Below are 25,118 nucleotides of genomic sequence, written 5' to 3'. Positions count from 1 at the left end.
ATACCAGACCCCCCAAAACTCCTTTGAGACCTCCTGGAAGGAGGAAGTTGATAGACTCTTACTTGAAAGAGCCTTGAAGTGCAACATGCACTGCAGAGAGGAGCTGAGAGGCTCGGTCGTCCTGAGAGCTCAGCCAGGACGGAGTGGGGGAGGTTGGCCTTGAGGGCCCTCCCTTGCTGCAAGCTACAAAAAAGCTCCCAGCCTGAGACAGGGCACAGAGGCCCTGCAAGGAGCTTGAATCTCCTGAAGATACCAGACCGTCACGAAGACCCCCCTGTGCTTCGTGATATGACGTGGTGATACGACCTTTGTCTGGGGTGACGAAGCCCACGGAAGACCACTCGTTTGGAGAGACGAGTGGCCGAGGGGGATACCCCCCCTCGTGTGTGCTGGCAGAGATCCAGCTATCAGCTGCTACAAGAAACAGAAGAGACAGAGAGAGCCTGCTGCCTTAGAAGATGCTGCTGCTTAGTGACTGCTACTCTGAAGAAGCTGCTGCCCTAAGAGACTGGAAGGGATCTGTCCTTCTTTCCCTCCTGGACTTTTATTTGGAGGGGAGAAGAGATCTGATCCATTGTAAATACTTATGTCATGGTAGAGATAGTTGTAGTCGTGTGTATAATGTATTGTAGTATTTATTTGTATAGTCATTGTAATATATTCCCTTTCCCCATTCTGAGTCTGGTTGTGTTTTGTCTGGAAAAAAACCCATCTCACATTGAGTTGAGATGTGGGAGGGGGGATGGAGCTAGGGAATTGGAATTTGGGCTATCTCAAACCATGACACTGGTAAACTGGTAATTTTCTGTGGTGGGGTTTTTTTCCATAGGTTTTGAGTTTGGCTTTCTTTGAGGGATGGGCTTGTTTTGTTTTATGAAGGTTTGCTGAATATGAGACCTCGCATTTTTTACAAATAAATATGTTAGCTGACAGAGCAGGGTTCCTACAATAGGCAGATACTGTGCTCTGAGGTACTGGTATGGAACACCAGCACTACAGAAGTGTCAAGTTTCCACAGAAATCTCTACAAAGCTACAGATAGCATTGCACTCCATTTCTACTTCCACAACACTTCCTTGCATTCAGAGACATCTGTTAGTTTTCTCTTTCTTTCCACAGCACAGACATTGCTCTTACTGCTATGGGCTGCAGACCACACATGAAAATACTGAGACTGCACAGGGCACAGGTCACTTGAAAGAAGAGCCATTTGGATCTACTATATGGAAAAATATGAATGAAGGACATCCATTTCAATAACCCATTTGTTTTATCAGAATTAAAAGCATCATTATGAAAGAATTAAGTTTTTTGTGAAATGGATATGCCATGTAGAAACTTCAGTGGGAGACTTCAGCCTTATCTATTATTCACATGTGAAAGAAATTTTTATAACATTGCTCCTGTCAGAATGTTGTTATAGTTGCATGTGTTTAACAAAATGTTGCTTCTCCCACCTATACTCACTAGAAATAGAACAAACATTTCAGTCTTTTCATAAAAAAAAGAGCCACAGAGATACTGCTGTCCTAAACCTCAAACCCTCAATTTAATAGAAGAGAGACATTTCAAGCCTGTATAGAAGCTGTATATTTTACTCCTTGAATCTTTCACTGTGAAGTTTATTACTTCAATTATTGTAATACATCAAGTCTAGAGTAAGACAAGATCCATAAGCAGAACATGTGATCACGACAGGCACCAGCTGTAACACTCATTCATCTACTGGTGTCTGTATTTGTTACAAAAGGGGTGGAAGACTTCACTTCAGTGAGCTCAAACAATCCTTTTCTGTCCCACATGGATACCACATCAATATCCACTTTTGTGAGAGACTAGTCTTCCAGAAGATATTTGTGTTAAAAGAAAAGAACTGGAATACTCAATTTGTTTGGTATATTTAAGAAAACACTCTTCAGATTTTCCCTGAGAACATATACTTGGTATTTATGAGCGGACTTGTACTATAAACAGTGATTCACAGGAAAAAAACTAATCTTGAGGTGGCAACAGTGTTACTGCTCATCATGAGCCCTTTTTATGGATCTATTTTTTTTTTACATTTCAGAGTTCAATTCTAAGTATGAGCATTATCTTTTGGAGTGTTATCCTGTGAGCTGTAACCTAGGAGGGAAGAAGACTGTCAGCTGGATACACTTTACAGAAATATTTGTGATACAATACTATTCAACCTAAAACAACTCAGTTCCTGCTAATGTAACTATTCTGAACTGATGCTGACAAGCTCCATGTCAAGACTTTAATTCTTTGCCACATATAATTATGCACCCCAAAAAGACTGCATAGGAAACATATGGGATACCAATTTAGCTAACCCTGGGATGAGCCCCAGGAACCTGTGTCCCACACAAGACACAACAATGCCAGGGCACAGGAACTCATACCCTATTTCACAGCCAGTGTGTCCACCCTCACTCAAGATAAGTAAACTAATTTATTACTACCAGACTGTGTGTGTAAAGTTACTACCAGGTTACACTGACAAATGTATTCCTGTAATTCAAGAACAGGCACAAAGAAGGTGTGAATGGTTTTTTGAAGGTAAAACAGATTAGCAGATCTGTACAGAAAAAAATCTAGAAAAGGATCTCATGGCAGGCAGGCAGGGTAAAACACATGCATTGAATGTAGTGGGGTCCCACTAAGACCATATCCAAAGAAAAAGAAATTAAATTAGATGACATCTCTAGATGACACATTCTCTTCTGAGGCCTGGGCAGAAATACAGCCCACGCATGCTTCACAAAAGCCATGCTCAGGCTATTTAAAAAACCAGCAATACTGCAAAAAACCAGTCCACAAAGCATCAGTGCATGGCCACCATGTCCTCCTCAACTTCCCACTATTTTCTTTTGTAAGTATTTGTTGATTACTTTGTTATGTTTATCTATAAATCTAACCTTACAAATCCTAAGTGGTCTGCACAACAGCCTGTATGAGTAACAATATTTGCTGCTGTGAAAACATGAAATGGTTTTTATCCTAATTTTGAGCAAAGCTACAGGCAACTGCCAGGGTTAGGTGTAGGAGGGTGGCACTGTGATAAAATTAGTTTCAGGCTATGACTGATTCTTTGCACATCATTGACTGTTCTGGCACTAAGCCATGTGTAGCAGCCCACATTTTATAATTATTAAGTTTTGTTTTGGGGCAGTTGTTGGGTTTATTTTTTTTGTTGTTGCTTGTTTTTGTGGGTCTTTTTTTTTTTAAACTTACTGCTACTGGATATACAGTAATCTTATGTTTTTAAAGTAGCACAAGTCTACAATCTTGGGAGATATCCACTTTGTGAGTTGCCTAAACAATGTAAAACAAAACCACAAAAATATTAGCTTAAAAAAAAAAAAGCTTTGCATACCAATTCAAAAATGGTGTAAAACAACATAAGCAAGATTGATTTTCCTTTTTTACATGTGGGATTTTCAACTTCATGAAATCTAAACTATCAGAAACCACTTACCACAAACCAGCAAACGGATTTCTGGGCAGCAGTCTTTATTCAGTTTGCCCTCTTCTTCACCACCAGCACCAAACCAGACAGACCAACTAAGGCCTCAGACAGGCACTATTCCCATTTGCTGTCAATTGATTAATTCCTTTTCCCCAAAAGCTAGGTGAATGATTTTTTTTTCTTGTATCTTTTAATCTCCAATTCTCCATCATTAGAGTATTTATACCATTCTATGCTTGGTCTTTCACAGCCATTCAAATGAGTAAAAACCAGTTTTCTGGTATGATATCAGGGGCTCAAACAAGCTAAAAAACCCAACCAGACACACCCTCAAAGTTTACCTACTTGGGAAAAACTCATTGCTCACAACCATGAAAAAAGCAAAGTTCAGGAAATAATTCTGAATAAATTACAGTCATACATCCTCATCTGAAATACATTGTTCAGCTCTTGAGAACTAGAAGCAGGACTCAGTGATTGCAGGCAGACCTGGTATATGAAGACAGAGTAAGAAAACCAGAGCTATGAAATTTAGAGGCCAGATGTCACAATCATGTGGCATCACAAAATTAAGAGATTCTATGTTTTGTATGAGATTGAAAAAAAAGAAGGGATAAAGTTATTAATAGAAAATAGAAACCTATGTACACTTGCTGTATTTTAGTTTGTCCACATTGGAAAATATATATACAGTAAACTAGACTGTAATAGAATCATAGAATTGTTAAGGATGAAAAAGACCTCCAAGATCATCAAATGTAACCTTCAATACAGTTTGCACTCCGTAGTAACTTCTAGAAAGACTATACTTGGAGCTTATCCATGTTTTTAGAAAGAAAGGACATCTTGCAGCTCCCCTCGGGATGTACATTCAACAGTTCTCATGTAACAGTGGAGTGACTACTGCATTACTGTTTCCTAGTTTCTGCAGGCAAGTCTTAGGACTTTAAAGCCTTTCCACACATTAGCCTATTCCACTTCAAAAGTTAGAAGTGTTTCCTCACAACTTACCCACAGTAACAAGATCCATATGTGGTCACTCTCCTTTCACATAATTGCTCACTCCATGTCAACCATCTCATACAAAGTCCCCCTTTCCAGAAGACACAGCTTGTAGCATCAGGAAGGACTCGGGGAACAATTGCTCAGGGCCTCTCTACTATGGAGACTACAGGACATCAAATAAAACTACCACGTGGCAAGTTCAAAACAAAAAAAATATATATCCCATCCACACACTACTGAAGTGTAGGACTTGTTGTTCCAAGACGCCGCAAAGGGAGAAGTAACAAAAACTATTGTTTACATTTACCTGTGAAAAACTGATAAACCTCAAGAACTCTTGAGCAACATCTTGAGCCTTTATCTGAGGAAGACCTTGAGCTGCAGATTACTGAAGGTTGAGAGGGTATTTTGTGAACATTTTCCTACAGCATGGCTGTGATTTCCTACTCTTCCTTTGGCACTTCTCATACTCCATCAGCTTGCTCAAGAGTTGTAAATCTTGCTCTTACTTTGTTCCACAGTTTTATTTCTCATTTATATTTCTTTTTTATTCTGTTGAAGAAAATATTTTAAAGAACATAAGCAGTATCTAAATCCCAGTTTTATATATGTTTAATTATCTAATGAGAGTGACATAAAAAGGAGGGAAAGAAAGGAGTTTATGTAATGAACAACATTGATTTAAAGCAAATAAAGGGGATGGGGTTAATTCTTGGTTTTGAATTTAAAAGGAAAATCAATGACAATAACTTTGTCCAGCCCATGCCTGAACAGCTGTATTAAACTACATTCCTATAACTTTAGAGAGCACCTTAAACTATCAAGATCAATCAAACCACGAAGTACTCCTAAACAAAGCATTGCTTAAAGTAGCACAACCCCATTCAGATAAAACCACTGTCAATACTCCTGCTATAACACAGCTGGAGCAGCACAGCCACCTCTGAAAGCAGACATCCAACTGGCTTTCAAGCCAGTCATAAACAGCTACAAATGCATGAAATATCAGGTTTGAAACTGATAATAAATGTTGTGCATTTCATAGCAAGTTAAGTAGTTTTCTTCATTTCTGTCACGTACACCACTTCTTGGGAGAATTCACTTAAACCCACAGGAATTTCCCTAACTCTAAATCCATTTTGACAAAGCAGCAACTTGAAAGTGTGCTTAATTTTGCATTTAACTTGTTAGTATCTGAAAATTTATTTTCTGAAAACGAAATTACCTTTTCCAGGTTTTTCTTTCTTTTTTAGGATTAGCTTGCTGGAGTCAGATGACAAGTGATATTTATAGTAAGCTCACTAACATTTATATTAAAAATTCAAATATCCTTTACGAACATATGACAGTGCTGAATTAAATTTTAACAAAATTTTAATTAGTAATTATACAGCATAGTCAACATAATGCATCAATTACTTGGGTGATCTTACTAGAACATAATCTCTTACAAAAAATTCTGATGTATATAACAAAAATATGAGCAAAATTGGAGAAAAATTACACTTAAATTTACTGCTACATTTGAACCATAAACCACACACACTCATATTAGCACAAGGCATATCAACCACTGCTAGTCTGGGGCTCCTAACACCAACAATCACTGAACTTCAACCACATATGTCTAGAGAAAATGATTTGTTTGCTTCATTGTGCTTAACTGGTGCTACCCTTTCAGGAAAACCACACTGTAAAACAAATGGGGTATCCCACATCCTAACAAATTATCTTAAATATGTTGGATAAAAACATGAGTAGCATTACCTATGGTGCTCAAACTCCTCTGTAAAGTGCTCTTTGCTCCCTCTCATTTAATTTCCTTGCACATTGTGAAAAAATGTCAAATCTTCTATGGATGACAATTGCTGCAGATTGTACCATTACTGCTCTTTAGATGATTTGTGAGGTCCATGATTCAGTTTTAAAGGCTCATGTGACTTTGGGCCACTGAATCCTGCAGCTCATCAGCAGAAGAGATTCCAAGAATGACAAGATGAATTTTTATATTTTACATCAAATTACAGTAGCCAACAGAAATCTCCCAAGTGGCACAAGCAAATTAAACTATAAAATAAAACACAAAGTATAGAGAACATTATTGTGAAAAAGGCTGAGGTCTAAGGAGATTTAAAAAAAGGATCTCTCTCTGGAGACTAAACCAACCATCTTTGCAGCATAACTCCTCTGCTTCCATACATTTAAAATCCAGGATTTTGTTGCAAAATGGTAGCAGTCTTTTTAATGTGGTAAGTTAGGGGGAATAAAGATGACAAAAGAATGAAATCCAATTTTTCTGGCCCATTATTACCAAACAGCAGAGAGTATTTTGGGGTTGAAGGATCTGTGGTGTTCCATTATTTGAAACATTATGCCAAACAAGGCTATGCAAAATAAAACAACAGACAGATCAACCATATGTGTGCCCTTTTACAATGCATTTTAGACAAAAAAATACTTGATATCAGACATTACAAGCTAAGAGCTTTTGAAAAATAAACAAACTACAAAGTTCAATATAAAAACCCAGTGTACTGAGAAATTTTGGGAAAGCTGTCTTCTAGTCACAGGTTTTGGTAATGAAAAAACTTCATGGCAATTACAAAGCCAAACAAGTCATTAATAAAAATCCTTAACATCTGTGAAGAACTGGATAGTTTATTATAATATATTCTCAAACATTTGTGGCAATAAACATTACTGACATGGAAGAAGAACCAACAATATTTCATAGGATTTCTGAAAGGTTTTAATTCTTTTTAAATAAGAGATTTTAATTTGGGAACTGCTTCTATGCCTGCCCTAAAACTTATTACTCATTTGTTGTATCAGGCAAATATTAACTCCTCCTAATTTGCACATGGCTTAATTTTGAACCATCATCCATTTCAGGGCAGTCATAATTTCTGAGTATTGCTAGGCAAACTTCTCAGTGAAGGCAAACAACTTCAAAGCAAATACTTCTCATGTAGAATTTACAGCTAACACACTTTATGCATTTCATCAAAACTTCCATATTTAGCCACAGCTCTCCAACTTGAAAGGACTATAAACAAATTCTAGATTTGGCCCAAAAATGTGTAAAGGATTGTCTCCAAGATTTTGCCTAATTCATTATGCAAATTTTTAGTTTACTGATGTCATAATAAGTACTTAATCTTACTTCAATTAAAATAATTAAGGCACGTAAGCAAAACATAAGAGCAAACACACAATGTAACTTATTTTTCTTTTTATTTGGCTGTAGGCTACTGTTGCCCTTCTAGTACAGATGAGTCACTCTGCAATACTGATTTTTTGCCAGTGGCCATATCAACAAACCAAGATTCTCATAATCTCAATCCCCCTTTTCTTGATATACTAAAAAAAGAAATGGATTTCCACTGGACATTTTCAATTGCCAAAACTAAAACCTCATATGCTATCTAAAGGGCCCACATACTCAGTTAATATTAAGACTTCTTTTTGGTTTGCTTTTCTTGGTTTAAGCATCTTCCAGCTGCCAGTGGAAGAAGCTTCCATGAGTTCCATACAAAGCTATGTATTTTCTATTAATTCAAAATGTAGCTATTGTTAAAATTGAAAATGTAGCTGAATTGTAACAAGAGGACAAGACCATGGTGTAAAACTGATGCAATATTAAGTAGTATCTATTTAAAATAAAATGTCAGTGACTACTATTAGCATCATAATATATACGGCAGTTGACGACGGAACTTAGATTTTTGGGAAAAACCCTCTTACCATAAAAACACTGCTTAATTATTGTTAGGATGAGGAGAAATTTACTCCCAAAAGCCAACTGATGAATCAGTTGCATATGCACAAATATATTTATGTTATGAGTAAAAAGGAGAAAGCAAGAGCGAAGTTTAAGGTTTGCTACATTCTAATCTAACTGGGCTGAAATGAGGAAAATAGGAAGAAATGTGCAAGTGTTCTTCCTTCCTGGTAAATGTCACCTAGCACCAAAATATCCCAGACTCTGTCAAATGGTATGAATTATTCCCCCATACTGGGAAACAAGGAGCCTTCAGCTTAGAAAATGGAATTCATGTCCTGGGTAATATGCTTGGCGTTGCCTTCTATACAAAAGTCTAAATTCACCCTTGAATTTTCTACTTACTTACATATTATTACATTGTACAGTCAGAATTAAAACATTTGCCTTCAGGGCAGATGTTAATTGTTGAGTGTCTTTCTGCTTGGTAACACAGGATTAAGACAATTATAGCTTAACAAAATCTAGTTTCAAATCTAAAACCAATAGCATAAATACTGTGGAAAACACAGTAAATGCTCTACCATGGCTCACAAATGGTAAGCTGTACTCTACTGTACTAATACTATCACAATATTTCTGAAAATAAAACATTAAAACATATATATTCTTTTTATGCAAAAGAATAAGACACTATGTTATAACATGCCCAGGAGATTTTTTTTTCCTCAACATCTAAAGATTTATATTTTTCTTTTTAACCTCCAGTACTTTTGTCTTACTTTTCATTATTATTCCCGTTTTTCTTCTCACACTATGTCAAAAATCAAGAATGAGAGGTGCAAGACATGAATCTTTTGAACTTAAAAGCTGCAATAGCAAATTATCAGTTCCAAGTCCCTCCTAGTCCAGTATCACATCCCAACAGTAGCCACAAGTGGATGTCTAGACAAGAATAAAACAAGAAAGGCACAGACAATACTCTTCCAGCTGTCAACTATTTTCAGCTTAGAGGATTTCCTACATAGATCTGCAGTTGCAGAAGGACTGAAGTACTCTTCTCATACTCTTCCCTGTCAGGTCAGTCATGACATGACTGCTAGTGGTATGAAAATTCACAGGTACAATGAGATTATCTGTTCCTCGGTAAGCCAACCTCCAGAGTGATATCAGTCTCAGGTTCCTTGGTTACATGACTTCTACATATAATTCTACAGTGGTTTTGCTGCTGCACCCCTACTTTTCGACCTATGATTCCACTTCATCAACAGAGCAGCCAGTAATCATTTATTTAAAAAAAAAATTAAAATTAACTTTGCTTACAGATGACATCAATTCAACCTGGTGTTGGGAAACAAACAAAACAACTGCTAAGCCTGTAATGCTACATTCTATAGAATGGGATATTTGGTTAAGGAGTGTGACTGAAGGTCATAAAGCAGAGAATGTGCCTTCTACTACAGGGTTTTTAAACACCTTTTTCTGATACCTATCTACTAAATAATAATACTGTATGTTTTCTGTTGTTACTTTTACCATTGTACAACACTTGATATCAACTCTGCAATTGGGCACATTACTGTAACTATATTTTTGCTAAAAAAAGAAAAGAAAGATGACACCTGCTTTCAATTCTACTGCAATAATTTTATCATCATAATAACTTATTAAATTCATATTTTGAAAGTCTGTGGGCTTTGTAATAGAAGCTCAATGTTTTCAAGATAATTAAAATCTGACAATTTTATTTAATGTGTTTAATGTATTTAATGTTCAAGCATTTGACTCTGCTGCAATACAAACTTCACAGTATTCCATATAGGAGACCATTCTAAAAAATTTTAACATTTTCTGCTCCCCTTCCATGAACTACATTTTCCACTTCTGCTGTTACTGTGAAATGCATTAAAGGCAGGTCACATGATTTCCCTCATGTCAACAAATGATGGCTCAATTAGGCAGATAAGAATCTACAGTCCTCAGCAGAAACTCTCTTCAGCCCATTCTCAGCAGCATAAAGAAGCACTTAGGGACAGCACGGGTTCTGGGGAATGAATACTTGCTATCCTTTATATATATGCTCATTGAAAATTTCTCTCTTTCTTCAGAGAAAATTGGATCCTTCATGTTGTTGAAAATTTCCAATCACTTACAGTTTGTAACTTTTTTTTCTACATTCGGCTACAGTTCATGATTAAAATCAATAAAATTGTGAGGAATTTAAATTTTAGCACATCGGTCTATTAATTCTAAATTTTCTCTTGGAAATAAGCTATCTTAATAATAACTAGATGAATAAAAAGTATTAAGTTTTGACTCCAGTCCTCAAAGGACAGGGAAATTCATATTTAAGGAGATATTCATTCTTACCTTACTTGGCTGTGATCAGTGCCAGTGATAGTATGCACAGCTATAAATGCCTGTGTTCTCCTGGGTGCTCTCAGTGGATGACAAGGTTGTTTCTGCTTCATTACAATTACTCATACCATCTTCCATATCCACTACCTGACATAGTTTTGCTGAATTTCTTAATTTTAACCCTACTGTGAAGGAAAAAAATCTATGAAAAATACTATGGTTTCTTACTTCAGGTTACGCAGAGAGCAAGACAGATTATTTAGTACCCCCTCTTTCTCCCACTTCTTACATTTGTCTCATTCTTTTAGGTTTTATGACTTTTTATAATGCTTAGCCTTTACTTTTCACAAAACACCTCAATGTTGTTCAGCACCAATTATACTCCATATGGTCTTAAAAAGACATGTTCAGAGGCATATGCTGAGGCATATTTCATGCTAAATACTGTTAACTGCTGTTTCCCACCATTTTCAAATTTGCAGGAAAGTATTGTTATATTGCATCTGGCAATAGCATAGTCGGCAAAAACTATTAGGAGCAGTGGCATTCTGCAAAACAATTTCAGTAACTTCAGCATAAAAAATGGTAACAAACCAGATCTCATCTACACATCTTCAAGGGCTAAAACTGTTAGCCATGTACCACACATGGGAAACCTGATTTAGAAAGAGCTTTGTAATATTTATGGACTATAAGGTCTGAGTACTTATGGTGAATATTATGGCCAGGTCTTTACTAAATCATTTTGCTCAAGCAGCTACATTATTTAGGAACATGAGAAAACCACATTGTCCTTAACCAACACAGCCCTGCCAACAGTAACACTGGTGCAAGTAGTATGATTGTCTGGGAAGGTGAGAGCATTTCTGCTGGTACAGCAGCTGTTACAAGCTGCCTCCACATTAGGGTGCTTATGCCAGAAAGAAGTGTAAATCCCCAGGATGGTTTTCCACAGCAGCTGCATCAGCAAAATCCTTCTATTGTGGACAAAATCTAAGGGCTCTTAGCTTTTGTTTAAGTCAAACCTCTGCAAGGATTAATACTGGTGTTTTTGTCTTGTTCATATAGCTAAAATGATGTTTCATCCATCAAGCCCTACCTGCTACCATGATGGTCTATATATGTCTTAGAAAGAAACCTTGTCTACATCCACTTCTCCAACTTAAAAAATACTTCAAAACCGGCACTCATTACTTATTCAGAGAATGTAGTATTTTCTTAAGCATTCTACCCTTAATTAAAGGAAAATGGAAAGAAAAAAGGAGGATCATCTTTCTTTTGACCAAACCAGACAGTCCGAAGCACATTTACCAAGGTGACCAAGTGCACTGCTGATTGAACGAGTAGCCTGACAACTAGAAGGAATAAAGCCATACCACAAAAACTTCTCAGCAGCTTCTTTCAAACGAAATTCCAGAACCTGGTTTTGGAATCAGTCAATTCCTGTTTCAAATAAACCTGATAAGAAACAAAGCTGGCAGGACTCAGCCCTTCTGTCTCCTAAAGGGCTAAAGAGTTTATCACAAAGTTGCAAAAAGCTCAATCTGCAAGGCATACTATCAATGTGCTTAACATGTTATCAATGAACATCTGTGCAGAGGCATTTTTGCAAAACAGCTTTTTTACTCTGAGTACACAATTGCTAAGCACAATATAGCATAAAAATTTTCTTGACACAGATTTTCAGGATATTGATTATCCATGCTGTAAAAACATTTTTACTTTCCAAAGTTATAATGGTTTCTTGCAGAATCAAAAAGTAGTCTGCAGGTTCCCATCCTGGCAAGGCCAGTAGATCAATGCCCTTCAGTACAGTTCAGGTTTTGAGCTAAGAAGCAGTATATATATGAATCCCCTTGCATTATGTGCATTCATATTTTAACATTCTATAATTTTAGTACAAAAGTTACTGGCTTTGAAATATCAAGCCCAAAAGCAATCATTTGAGAGTGCTCGTTTCAAAGCAATTCATTCTTCATAACTCTTTAAAAAAAAAGAAAAATTTTTATTTAAACAACTGCACTATCCCTATCACAAGAGCAAACAATAAATGAAACTATAATTTTCACTTCAGACCAAGTAGTGGGCTACCACAAATAGCTTAACTCAGCTCTCAAGTTACACACTTGCATATTTTTTACTGAAATGAACCTTCTTTATGTAAAACAGAGCACAACTGCTGCAATATTTATATGTTTTTTTTAATGAAACAGTTGATAACATAGACACAAAGAATATATATTCCAGAGTTATGCAGACTATGACATTTCCTCATGTAAGGAAGATCAAGTCCTTTAGAAGAAGGGAGGAACACCACATTTCAATCAACTGTACACAGAGTGGTGACTACCAATTTATTGTAAATTTTGGTACACAACAACCAAAACAAATACGTTAACTCAAATTAGAAAAATTCACACATTCCAAGTTTTAGCCTTTAGGACAGTCTTAATTTAATGATTGTTCTATAACGTTATCAGAGAAGTACTGAAACAAAAAATAATTCAAGATAGAACCAGTATTGTTTCAGAGTTTCTACTGCCTTGATTTGATGGTGCTTCAGTTGAGAGATTTTGCTCTAAGAAAGTTGACATGGTAACAGACAAAATTCTTATGCTCTCACAAGGAGAGCATCTAATAAAGCCTGACATGCAAAGGGACCTACAGTGAAAATTTCCCTTCCAATTGACTCACCTCACCACTTAAGAGTACGAAGTCTTTCCTTTTTAATTTACATTTAAATAAGTGTGTTAAGTCTGCCCAGACTTTACACGTGATTTGAGACTCAGTGTCCCTAAAGGCAGAGGCACCTGGGAGCAGAGGTCTCTGCAGTGAGCTGCAGGTGGCACAGCGGGTCCCTGTCCCTGGTGAGTGCCACTTCTCAGCATTCCCCAGCCTGCTACAAAGCCCAATTCAGTCTCTGCAGACAAGTAGCTTGCAACCAAGAGACTGATTTAGTATTTCAACAGATTTACATATTCTATTAATGAAATAAAAGCATGCCCTTTCCCTTCTCTCCCTACCCCCCCTTTAAAAAGCAATATACTTTTAAAAGGGTAATGCAATCACAACCATTATGTCAATGAAAATTACATGCTGGGTTTATCTCTGTAGGTGTCTGTCAAATCAAAGCGCACACAACATCTTTGGAGTAATAATGATGTTTTATCATTTTAATTACAAACACTTTGAAAAAAAAAAATCCCTAAAGTGTACCAATTGGGGTGGTCTGAATTAACAGTAGCTTGATAGCCCAAGGGTAGCAAAAATAGATTGAGCTACCAAATTTCATAGTAGTTATAGCAGCTGTCTTCTTGCCTCGGGGAACCTGGGTATTTAACAAAGCAGACAGCTTGGCATTGGCATCTGATTAGTAATGTGGGTATTGTTGGTCAGGATATGGGCAGTTGTATTGTTTCACTGTTTGATTAGGAATTCAGAGAGCTATGGCATCATTTAGCTTTTGTAGTTAACTTCTGTATGTTCACTTACAGGTACTGTAAAAGGTTATTTTCTCACTTATCACTTGCTCCAAGTAAGGAATATTGTCTTGAATATGAGTGATGAAACATGACAGGATTTAAATGTCAGGGTCAGTTGCCTCCCGATTTCTGTGCCAAAATTTTGTTGAACCAACTGAATAAGGTTTTCTAATTGGGCAGGAAAGTGAATAAGGTGAAAGCCTGTTCTCCCCTTGCCACAGAATACAAATTATTTGGAATTTAAAATAATTTTAAAACATCATTTATTTCAGTTTAACTTTACAAGGGAAAATTTCTCTTCACAAAAGAAGTCTCAGAGGTAAAATCCAACTGTTGGGGTTTCTGGGAGAGGGGGATTTATTTTTATTTTTCTAATCCCACAGCAGCCTGACAGTTTGGATAACCACTGGGGATAAGAGAATCTACAGTTCAAACTCAATCTGCTTAATAGTAAAAAATCTCAGTTAACATGCTTTATCTAAAAAGGTTTGATCTTGGGGAATAACCTTAGCACAAACAACAATATTACTCTGAGGTTTGTGTTTGAACTTCATACAGCCAAAAAGACCCCCCACGTGGCTCTTCTCTCTTTCATTCTTTAAGTATACATCACAAATTATTGGGGCTTGTTGGCAGAGTTCAAATCACTGAACTCATTGCAAATAGTCTACTTCAGCTAGAAGTACATTCTTTTACTCTATCAAATCCATCTGAGGTAATAAGACTTGATGTTTTATTCAACAGAGCTGAGGAAAATTGTTGCACAATAGGTTAATTCAAAATGGCAGCATAGAAAATGCATCTGTCAGTGGGGATCAAATTACAGGGCAAGCTCCTCTCAATGCTTAGAAAAACAAGTCTGCAGTTCTACAGATTATGTGCATGTGTGTGTTTAAAGGGGTGGGAAAGGAGCTAAATATCTGAGCTAACCTCCAATTAAAGTCAATCATAAAAACAGCCAATTTAATGAGTACGGATTTCTTTGGGTAATTATAACACCAACCACTTTTTTTTCTCCCTCTCTTTTAAATCTGTAATTCTGCCTTCTTGTTATTGCTTGCTTTGTCATTAATCGCCTCAGGAACTTGATTTCCTAGCAACAGACTCTGCCACCAAACATTTGGCTCCTGTTCAACATTTTCTTTGTGAAAAATGGCACTGCTATTGCCGCCTGGCTGTTGCAGCTAGACTGGCTGTGTAAGTGTTCTAATAATGCATTCTTCTAAAAAAACACCCCAAAATCACATGATAAAAGGAGCGATGACTGAACTTCACTAATTACTGTGCTGAAGAAGCATATCTGCAATTTAAAGGCTACCGGGGTAGGAGGAGAATGATTGAAAAGGAAACATGTATATTCTTCATATTAAAAATTCAATTAATAATATAGAGGTGATCATTGAGAAATAAATATTTTTACAGTGTTAGACAGATTCTCGTTAATTTTCTCTTACAGAAACAGGAGGTACAACCTTTCTTAAAAGTTGATGATGCGTTTTTCTGCATAAAGTACAAAGCTTTCATCTTCAAAGAGTGACATCTTGAGGACCAAACTTCAGCACAAAAAAATAAGAAAAAAGCTTCTAATTCACTTTTACACGTAAGTTACTTGAGAAAATTGTTTACTCATGAGAAGTTAGATGGTGGCATAATGCACACCGCATCCTAAATATATCACAGGATGACATAACATCTGCTGGTGCCAGTTTAGAGAAAGCTTTTTTGTTTTTGCATTTTAATCAAAGAAATAAAGTTGAGGATTTCTGCATTTATGAGAGAGAAAGTTTTTTTTCCCCCCATATTTGTTTTGAAAGGCAGTAAACGGCAGATTTGCTTCCTGGTTAGATACAGAGTCTATCATCTCTCCACAGCAAATGCATCCCAGTTCCGCTGTAACTTCCAGAAAACACAGTGGCTCAAGATGGTGGGTTTCAGGAAGGAGATGTTATCCCAGGCCATCAAAAAAGGCCACAACTAACTGTTGCTAGCTGCATCTTCTTCTCTACGGTTAAGATATTCAGAAAGGTGTTTTCCTGGCCATAAAACCTATTCATTACTGTGAGAAGTAGTTCTGCATGTCAAATGGCACACTGATGCCAGAGCACTATGGCGAAAGTTATCAATGGGAAAAAAGCTATTGTGCAGTTATTCAAACAAATGTCCTTTTTGGAAATATTTTGCTTCCTTCCAGTTTCTTGTTTCCTGTGATGCACACACAGACCTAGCACATCTCAAAGGAAAAAACCTATCACAATCCATTGTAAATTATCATACTTAACATAGCAGTAAATTACAATAAAAATGCCATCACTGACTATGGCTCTGAAAGGAGGAGACAGTACAAAAGAAATTTCATTTATACTTACATTGTTATAATAATCAGCACTTTTTCTTGAGTAGAATAGCCAAACCCTATGTAAAATACTGTAGAATGTTATTTAAGCTTTGCTACACATTGCTGACATTAAGCTTATGTTTTGACAGACTCATGTTGAAATCAGATAATTCCTCCATCAAGCCCACTACACTACCACAGTATCTCTCTGCTTAGACAAGCACTTAGGCGTTAAAAGAAAATAAATATAAAAATACCGCAGTATTTGTTGAAGCATACCAGAGTGGTTGGAGTTATAAAAACTTCTCCTCCAGTAGATAGGTAGGTTACATTGGGTTTGTTATGACATTGTGCAACAAATGACATTTCCTACTCAAAACTCAGCCTAAGATCAGAATTCCTGGTCTTGATCAGAATTGTCATTATCATCAAAATAAGCTACACTTGACATTCACTTTGAAAGCACAAAAGATGCTGAAGGTGCTGAATGTAATTCAACTGTGGGCTAACAAATTTAAGCAGCATTAGAAAATCTTATACTCAGTGTGGTACAACTGAAGGGCATCACCACTGAGAAACCTCCATTATTTGCTACATGGAAGTAGAAGAAGAAAACAGTTTACACTTTTAAGGATTACGAAATAACAACAGCCCATGCAAAGCTGACTGAATGAAAGTGTTATCTTCTCTTAATAAAAGGTTGTATGGCAGTTCTCAAAGTGAATAACCAAAAATTCAGCTGCTTAGAAATAAGCCTCAGAGCTACAAAAAAGCTTCGGCATCAGCAGTGCTTTCAACACGAAATGGCAAAGCAGCCTATGCAGATACTTAACAGAATTTTTTTGAGAGAGATCACTTCTAGCACCAACTTTTTCAGTTTACAAATTATATCCACAAAACACAAATTCAAATACAGTCCCTAAACAACATTCTAATATTTTCCTTTGTACAGGAAAGAGACAAGCATTTTATTAAAAGAAGATCTCTCTGGGTTTTGCAAGCTAATGAACTGATCCATTCTAAGCTAAGACCCAAGTTACTACAGACTGGGAAGCTAACTGCAGTCAATCCTGCCATTTCATATGCTTAATGAAGGGAAGTGCCTAGGGAAAAAACCCAACTGAAACACAGAAGGAACTTTAAAGAAGACATACATTACTTCAGCACCAAGATAATATGAGCATCACATGACAGTGTTCCATCCACATTAAATGAGTGCAGGTGTTGGACTGAAGAATAAATTGAGTAAAACTAAATAATCGGCAGAAATAAGGATGGCTAACTGGAACTTGAGAAAACACATATCTGGGAAGCACCATACTTCTAACAATCATGTTCAAATTCAGGGAGAAAGTCAAAATTCAGCTGTCTGTATGAGCAAGCTGTGTATATCAATTGTCACCGTTAAGATTCCATAAGTGCAGCTTTTAATGAAGGAAAGCATTCTCTACTTTTCCATTTTCTTCCCATTGTCAAAGAACAAGTGCAAAATTTCTTACGCATATACAGTAACACAGATATGCCCACTGGAGTCAAATGACAACTAAAATTCTCCTCAGTTTTCCTGCTCTCCTAAGTAACTCTTTACTAGCAGATTTTTTTTTAGCAAAACCACTGACAATAAAAATATCTCTGCATTCCGGGCCTTACTAAAATATGAAAATTCATAGCTATAGTTAATAGTTAAACAATATGCAAGTTGCATTAACAGTGTCAAAATGTTTGTGTGCAATTTTAAAGGAACTGAACACCAGCAACTCGGATAGACTGCAGTTGGTGCTAGACATTGACTAGACCCAAAAAACAATACAAAAATCCCACAACACAATACATGTTAGAGAATTCTTCAAGATGCCTGCATAAATCCAGTACTACCATTACTTTATTAAATACCTCTGAAAATAAGACAACAAGGTGCACAAACATGGAGTTTTATCACCCAAGTTTGTAAGATGTAACTCTAACACATAACATTTCTAAAATGCAAGTTCTGACAGCAAGCACAGACTCAGAGAAACAGAGAAAAAGAAAAAAATTAACAGAGCCATGCCTATTCCTCCCCCAGTTTATGATTATTTTCATCTCAGGTTGTGTCCCATTCACAATTCCAGAGACTAAATGACAGTGCTTAGTGCTATCATAACTTTCAACTTATTGTGAAATAAGGGAAGCATCTGAGGAAGAGACATTTTCTAGCCCCAGTAGGAACCAAATAAAATCCCTCACAGTGAATTCTAATCAGACACCAGCAGCACAGCTAGCTGATCCACAGCGAAATGAATATGACAGACTGGAAGATACGATGTCAACGGTATAAATTACTGCAAGTATAGGAATTATATCTGGAGTAGAGAAAGAAATTGCATAGAGTTTGACAGTACATGTAACCTATCCTAAATGATACAAAATAGAGTAATTTAAAAAGATTAAAATACACTTTTAAAGTTTACCATCTTTGAGAAAGCTGGGGCAGCCTCTGCATTTTGCTTCTATCTGTGATTTACAGGGTCCTATTCTCTGCTAGTCTTTCTCTAATTTGTCTGCCAGATCTGATTACCAGATGGCTAAAATAAATGTATTGTGTTCATTCACGGTAACAGAAGTTGTCTTTAAGGGTTCTGTCACGGCTTCACTATCTTTTCCTTTGTACCTACTCCTCCCTCTGTGAATTGATTAGATTTCAGAGCTAAGTTTCATCTGAGGACCATTCTGCTGAATGCTGCATTGAAAAGCATATTATCTCTTCTATGAAGCACATACAGATGACCACAGGATATCAGAGACCTGTCCTAAAGGAACAACTGCCCTACTCTGCCAAGAAAATAGATTGTTTGATAATCTCAGGACACGGATTTCCAGAATAAGTATCTGTCACTGACATACACTCTAATGCAATCCAAGAAATAGGTGACAGTTGGATACAAAGAAGGAAATGAAAAGCAACATATGCACAGTGCAAAGTCAAGGAAGGTAATAAGACTAAAGTGAAGACATACAACAGTAGACAAATTAATGACTTGGAGAGCTACCCTCTACCTCAGGAGTGGTAATTGCTCACTACATGGTTTCGTTTAATCTCATAAATTGCTACAAACCCACAAGTAAAGAAGCTAAATGAAAGAAAAGGGCATGAACACACTGTAGCATGAGGAACCATGTACAGTTCTACACATTGTCTCCTTTCCTTAAGTAAAGTTACACATGCAATCTGTAATCTGAAGTGATAATACTGTCCTAGAAATCTCTTAGATCATCCTCGAATGCTTTTGTTACACGTGTGAACAAGGCTCTTTATCCAGCACATCTCCTCCTGCAATCATGTTTCCCTAATCTGAATTAATTTTACAAATATCTAATAAAATTTATTAGCACTTCAATGTTATTTAGCTATCCATTATCATACGCACATCTTGGGTTTATTTTCATTTTAGTACAATAATTCTTTGTCTCTTAGTCAAAGCTTGGATGTCACAGAACTGGCATCTGAAGAATAGCTTTTAATATATCCGAAAATCAGTGTAGTGAATCACCTCGTCAAAATTTAAGTGATCAAACTGACTGAACAGAGAGGAATGACTTCACAACTAAAATGAGATGAAGGCTATGCCTTAAAAAATACAAACCTGTTTATCACCTCCCGTAATATTTCCCACTTTTCCGGAAGCATCTCCACTAACTTTAATTTTTCTAAATTGTGTATTGGAAGCTTCATTGGTAAGCACGGTAAAATTAAAAAAACAAACCCAAAAACCAAACAGTGTGGTATCACTTTTGGTAATATTTGTCATTCTTCCCCTTTATTTAAACTGTACTCTTAGTCTTTCATTCAGCCAACAGCATTAATTCCCAAGAATTGCATTTGGAAAATAAAGAGCTCAGAACACTTGAAAAAACAAATAAAAAAGTAGTAGACAATACACCTACGTATTTTTTTAACCACAGCACAAACATACGGTCATAGCAGTGGGATGTATTTTCATTGTACACTGAGAAGGTCAGAAGTATTTTTTGACAGTTATAAAGGGGTAGTCCTGGCCATACACAAGAATCAATAACAACCATGTAAAGCCTACAGCAGTGCACACTAACAGCCTGTAGGAGACATTAACACTACCTAAAAGAAATAACTGTATTTTCAATGAACTTGTTCCTCCTGGATAATCAATTTTTTACACTTCTTACCAGCTGTTCCCACATAGCTCAGGTAGCGGAATGGAAGCAGCTGTCATACAGAATCCATATATTACATGCCTGTTATGAGGTTTTAATCTGTCGTAGATGTTTTACGTTTGTTAATTTTGATCAGTCATATCAGCTTGCTTGCAAGACGAAAACAAATTCACCAATTCTATTAAGTCAAAATGTAATCTACACAAATACATTACTTTGGTTTGATTCATCCTGGATGGTAAAAAAAGAATACTAATTGTGAATCTACTAATGCTCCATCCTCCAGACCCCTTTATTCAAGAAGTAAGATTTCATCATTAAAATCAGTTTGCCCCACCGCCCACATTCAAGAGATTTGTCACAATCATTGTTTCTGAAATATTGAGTTATAAGGTGCCATAGTAATTACTATGGAATAAATAGCAATTAAGATTGTTCACACAAATAAGCTCAAACTGTTTGCAGTGAATAATTATGCTAATAGTGTTTTTCTACATAATTTGTGCATCCTTCACAACAATTTACTAGAAAATGTGAAATGTAAATTTGATGCACTACTACAAAAGCTTTGAAAATGTTTAGTTCTTATGATTTTTCCCACTAATTTAAGAGAGCACACAACTAAAACATACTTCTACATTTGTACATCTAAATTTGAAGAAATCAAACTATGTTGAAATTGAAGCAGTCATTTTCTTCCCTTGTCTTCCTAAGAAACCATCCTAAGCCACATGCAACAGACATACTCATTGCTTAAACCTCACAATATAGTAACAAACATTTTAGCAATTTGAAAGAGGCTGAACTTACTGCTATATAATAAACTTTGGCCTTTTCCACCAACTTCCAGTTCTTCTCCAAATCAAGGTGCTTTTCCTTCTTATAGCAATTAGCAGCAGCGAGGTTAGCTACAAGAGACCTGAAAGCGATTAAAAACCCAGAGATTAGATCCTCTGTAAATAACACTACTGCAAATTTCTCACAAAGAACATAATTTCTCAAAGATCCTAAGGAACATAAAAGCAATTAACAAAGAGCACCATAAACCACATATACTTTATTTGACCATTTCATAATAATTAAATAATATATTTAAATAACAGATTAAATAGAATTCAAATTTAAATCATATATTAATGTATTTTAAATTCAGCTATACAGTTTATGTAACCTATCAGTATTACACTGTTCAGATGCCTTCTTTTGCTGTGAATCAGCCTTTGTTGCATTCTGTGATCAAATCCCTCCATGCAGTTTAGCATCTGCAGATTTTTATTAAAACTCCTCTAGTACCTAACACCTAAAGAAAAGTAGCTACTGCAGTTTATATTCTGAAAGCTGTTTTCCCTCACAAGAAGCAAAAAGTTGATGGATATGTAAGTCTTGCCCTTATAATTTTCCAATGAATAGTTATATTATTTAAAAAGAGGCTTGTTTGGGTTTTTTTCCCCCATTAGATTCATATTTTCCTTCAGCAAATAAAAAAGGGTCATGTTGCTACTTTTAAATGATGAACTGTTAAAAAAAACTTTGGCTTAGCTGTGTATTATTGGAAAACTACCAAAAACTCATTTGTACTTCCTTCTTTCCTAACAAGTTATAACACAAGCTGTAGGACACAACTTCCATTAGCAAGAACAAAAATACTTGTATCATATTGCCTCTGTTACGTTCTATTTTAAATCATCTTCTTCACCCACTCAATTCAGCCTTATGAAACACACAAAACTTACAGATGTACTCCTAAAAACAGGTCATAAAAAAGATGGTTATGCACTAGCTCTCCACTCTGGCTACCATGACCAAATTCTTCTCTGTGATTTTATTATGAGAATGTTTAATAACATGTAATATTTAGAGAAAGGAAGTTGGGGAAAGAGATATTTCCATGCTGGCCTACAGAGTTTTAAATATAATTTTCAAGATTTAATGTCAAAGGATGCCCCTTTAACATTAACACATCACTGTTTTGTGATATTTAACCACATCAGCCAGATTACAGGTGTTAGGACGTAAGTAAACCAGGAATTCTTGCAAATTTTTTCAATAAAAACAAGAATTTCTTAGCAACCAATTTCTTAGTTAACTCCCTGTTAACTTCCAGAAGCACTCATCACTGACAATACCTGTAAGTTAAACAGACTTGAAGGAATACTAAGTTTGCCAACACACTGAATTGGGAGAACCTGTTGACTCCCTTGAAGGGAGGCCCTGCAGAGAGACCTCGACAAATTAGGAGACTGGGCAATCACCAACCATATGAAGTTCAACAGAGGGAAGTGCCAGATTCTGCATCTGGGATGGGGCAACCGTGGATGTTCATACAGACTGGGGAATGAGATGCTGGAAAGCAGTGCCATGGAAAGGGACCTGGGGGTCCTGACAGCAAGTTGAATATGAGTCAGCAGTGCCCTGGCAGCCAGGAGGGCCAACCCTGTCCTGGGGGGCATCAGGCAAAGCATCGTCAGCTGGGCGAGGGAGGGGATTGTCCTGCTCTGCTCTGCACTGGGGCGGCCTCTCCTGGAATATTGTGGCAGTTTTGGGCACCACAATGTAAGACAGACATTAAGCTCTTAGAGAGTGTCCAAAGGAGGGCAGCAAAGATGGTGAAGGGCCTTGAGGGGAAGCTGTATGAGGAGTAGCTGAGGGCACTTGGTCTGTTCAGCCTGGAGAAGAGGAGACTGAGGGGAGACCTCACTGCAGTTACAACTTCCTCACGAGGGGAAGAGGAGGGGTAGGCACTGATCTGTTCACTCTTGTGATCAGTGGCAGGACTTGAGGAAATGGCCTGAAGCTGAGTCAGGGGAGGTTTAGGTTGGATATTAGGAAAAAAGTTTTCACCTGGAGGGTGACTGGGCACTGGAACAGGCTCCCTAAGGAAATGGTCACAGCACCAAGACTGACAGAGTTCAAGAAGCGTTTGGAAACACTCTCAGGCACATGGTGTGACTCTTAAGGTGTCCTATGCAGAGCCAGGAGTTGGACTCGATGATCCTGATGGGTCTCTTCCAACTCAGCATATTCTATGAGTTTATTATTCTAAGTATATAAAGATTAAACAAAGTTGGACTTTTTCTGAATATATAAAAAATACTGTTCTTTGTCATTTCATCACAGGAACAGTCTTGGGGTTTATCTCTTTAATTCTAAAGCCTTGAGGCAAAAAGAACTAATGTGAATTTGGAAATTAATAAAAAAAGAAAAATATTTATGAACAAATAGTCCAAGCCTCTGTAGTATTACAAGTAACCAGACAAGAAGTTTCATTCTTGATGAGTATTATCATTTCAATGACAAGAAACCCACTGGAGAACCAAGTAAATCCAAGAAAAACATGTGCATAACTGTGGTAATTTTCTGTAAATCAAATTTAAAATTAAAAGCAAATGAAATCTTTCAGTTTTGGCAAACCTTAAGTATCCATCGAGGGCATAGCTGGGAAAAAAATCTTGTCTGTCTATGTATGTTGCTAAGTAAAAAGCACTTATGTTCCAGAAAACTGAGCAAATATTTTCTATATGTTTCCTTTCACTTATCACATGCCCCTGCAACTGTAAACCCAGCTCTATGTGGCTACATCCAACTGTAGAGATGCTCTGCACATATGAGTAATAAAAGACGACAAAGCACCAAGCTTTTCCAAATTAAAACTGTAAGTCTGACAGCACTACATTCAACATGTGGGACACAGACAAGGTAGATATTTTTTCAATGAAACACAGTAATTGGAGACAGCCAGAGTGCTTCAATTGAAACAGCTTAATGGAGACACTGTGCATGTGGGTATTTCTAAGCAGAATGCAGAAATCAAAGTCACAGACTATGACAGAATGTAGGTCCTACTTAGAGTTTAATCATGTGTTAGGATTTTCTTGGAAAGCTCTGAGAAAATAAAGCATACTAGTACTGCTAAAGTAGAGAATTCAGGGTGGTTATCATGCATCGGCTAAGAACACTGTCCTACAAAAAGCGAGAAGTTTGTAGAAATAAGAAACATTCATATCAGGGCATCTGGAATACAAATACACATAGCCACTTCCTGGGAAAAACAGGAATGCTATTAGCCAGCTCCTCCAAGAGAGACGAGAGACCTGAATTACCTGAAGTTAGCAAGTACCTCGCTGGGACAAGACATTAATGAATAAATAGTTATCAACTGGGGCCAGGTTGAAGGGATTCTTACAAATGTAGAAAATGCTAAACCCAAGAAACAATCAGAAGGTAATTAAAGATTGAGACAACATTTGCTCTCACTAGAAGAAGGGCAACTGCACAGTAAAGTCTTTAGCAGCAACCTTCCCCTATTTTTAATGCCTCCCAAGGAGCTTGAACTCTCTGCCACTCTCAAGCACACTCTAAAGCATCGATTGAGATGAAGCCATTGTCTAATACTTGCACAAAAATATTTGACATTATGTTTTATGTTAGCAAATAAAAAATACTGCTTAATAAGTTAAAGAGGTATTTGCAGATATTTTTATATGCAAATTTACCTAAACTTTTAAATTCCATTGAGATGCACATGTTTTTCCTGAATTCATTTTATATGCCTATTGACAGTCTTGACTTTAGTTT

General features: G+C 36.7%; 1 protein-coding gene across 3 annotated transcripts in view; it reads right to left on the bottom strand.

The window, feature by feature from the left end:
* Nucleotides 1–25,118, bottom strand: part of ADK (adenosine kinase) — a 278,700-nt gene that overhangs the window by 126,092 nt on the left and 127,490 nt on the right. For all 3 annotated transcript variants that reach the window (XM_032694367.1, XM_032694368.1, XM_032694369.1), the window contains exon 6: nucleotides 21,354–21,462. In XM_032694367.1, coding sequence (XP_032550258.1) covers nucleotides 21,354–21,462 — 109 coding nt within the window. The remainder of the gene's footprint in view (nucleotides 1–21,353; nucleotides 21,463–25,118) is intronic.

This window comes from Chiroxiphia lanceolata, chromosome 8 (genome assembly GCF_009829145.1).
Source record: "Chiroxiphia lanceolata isolate bChiLan1 chromosome 8, bChiLan1.pri, whole genome shotgun sequence".
Lineage (NCBI taxonomy): Eukaryota > Metazoa > Chordata > Aves > Passeriformes > Pipridae > Chiroxiphia > Chiroxiphia lanceolata.
Note: the sequence above shows the minus strand (reverse complement) of the source record. Positions and strands in the feature narration are given on the sequence as shown.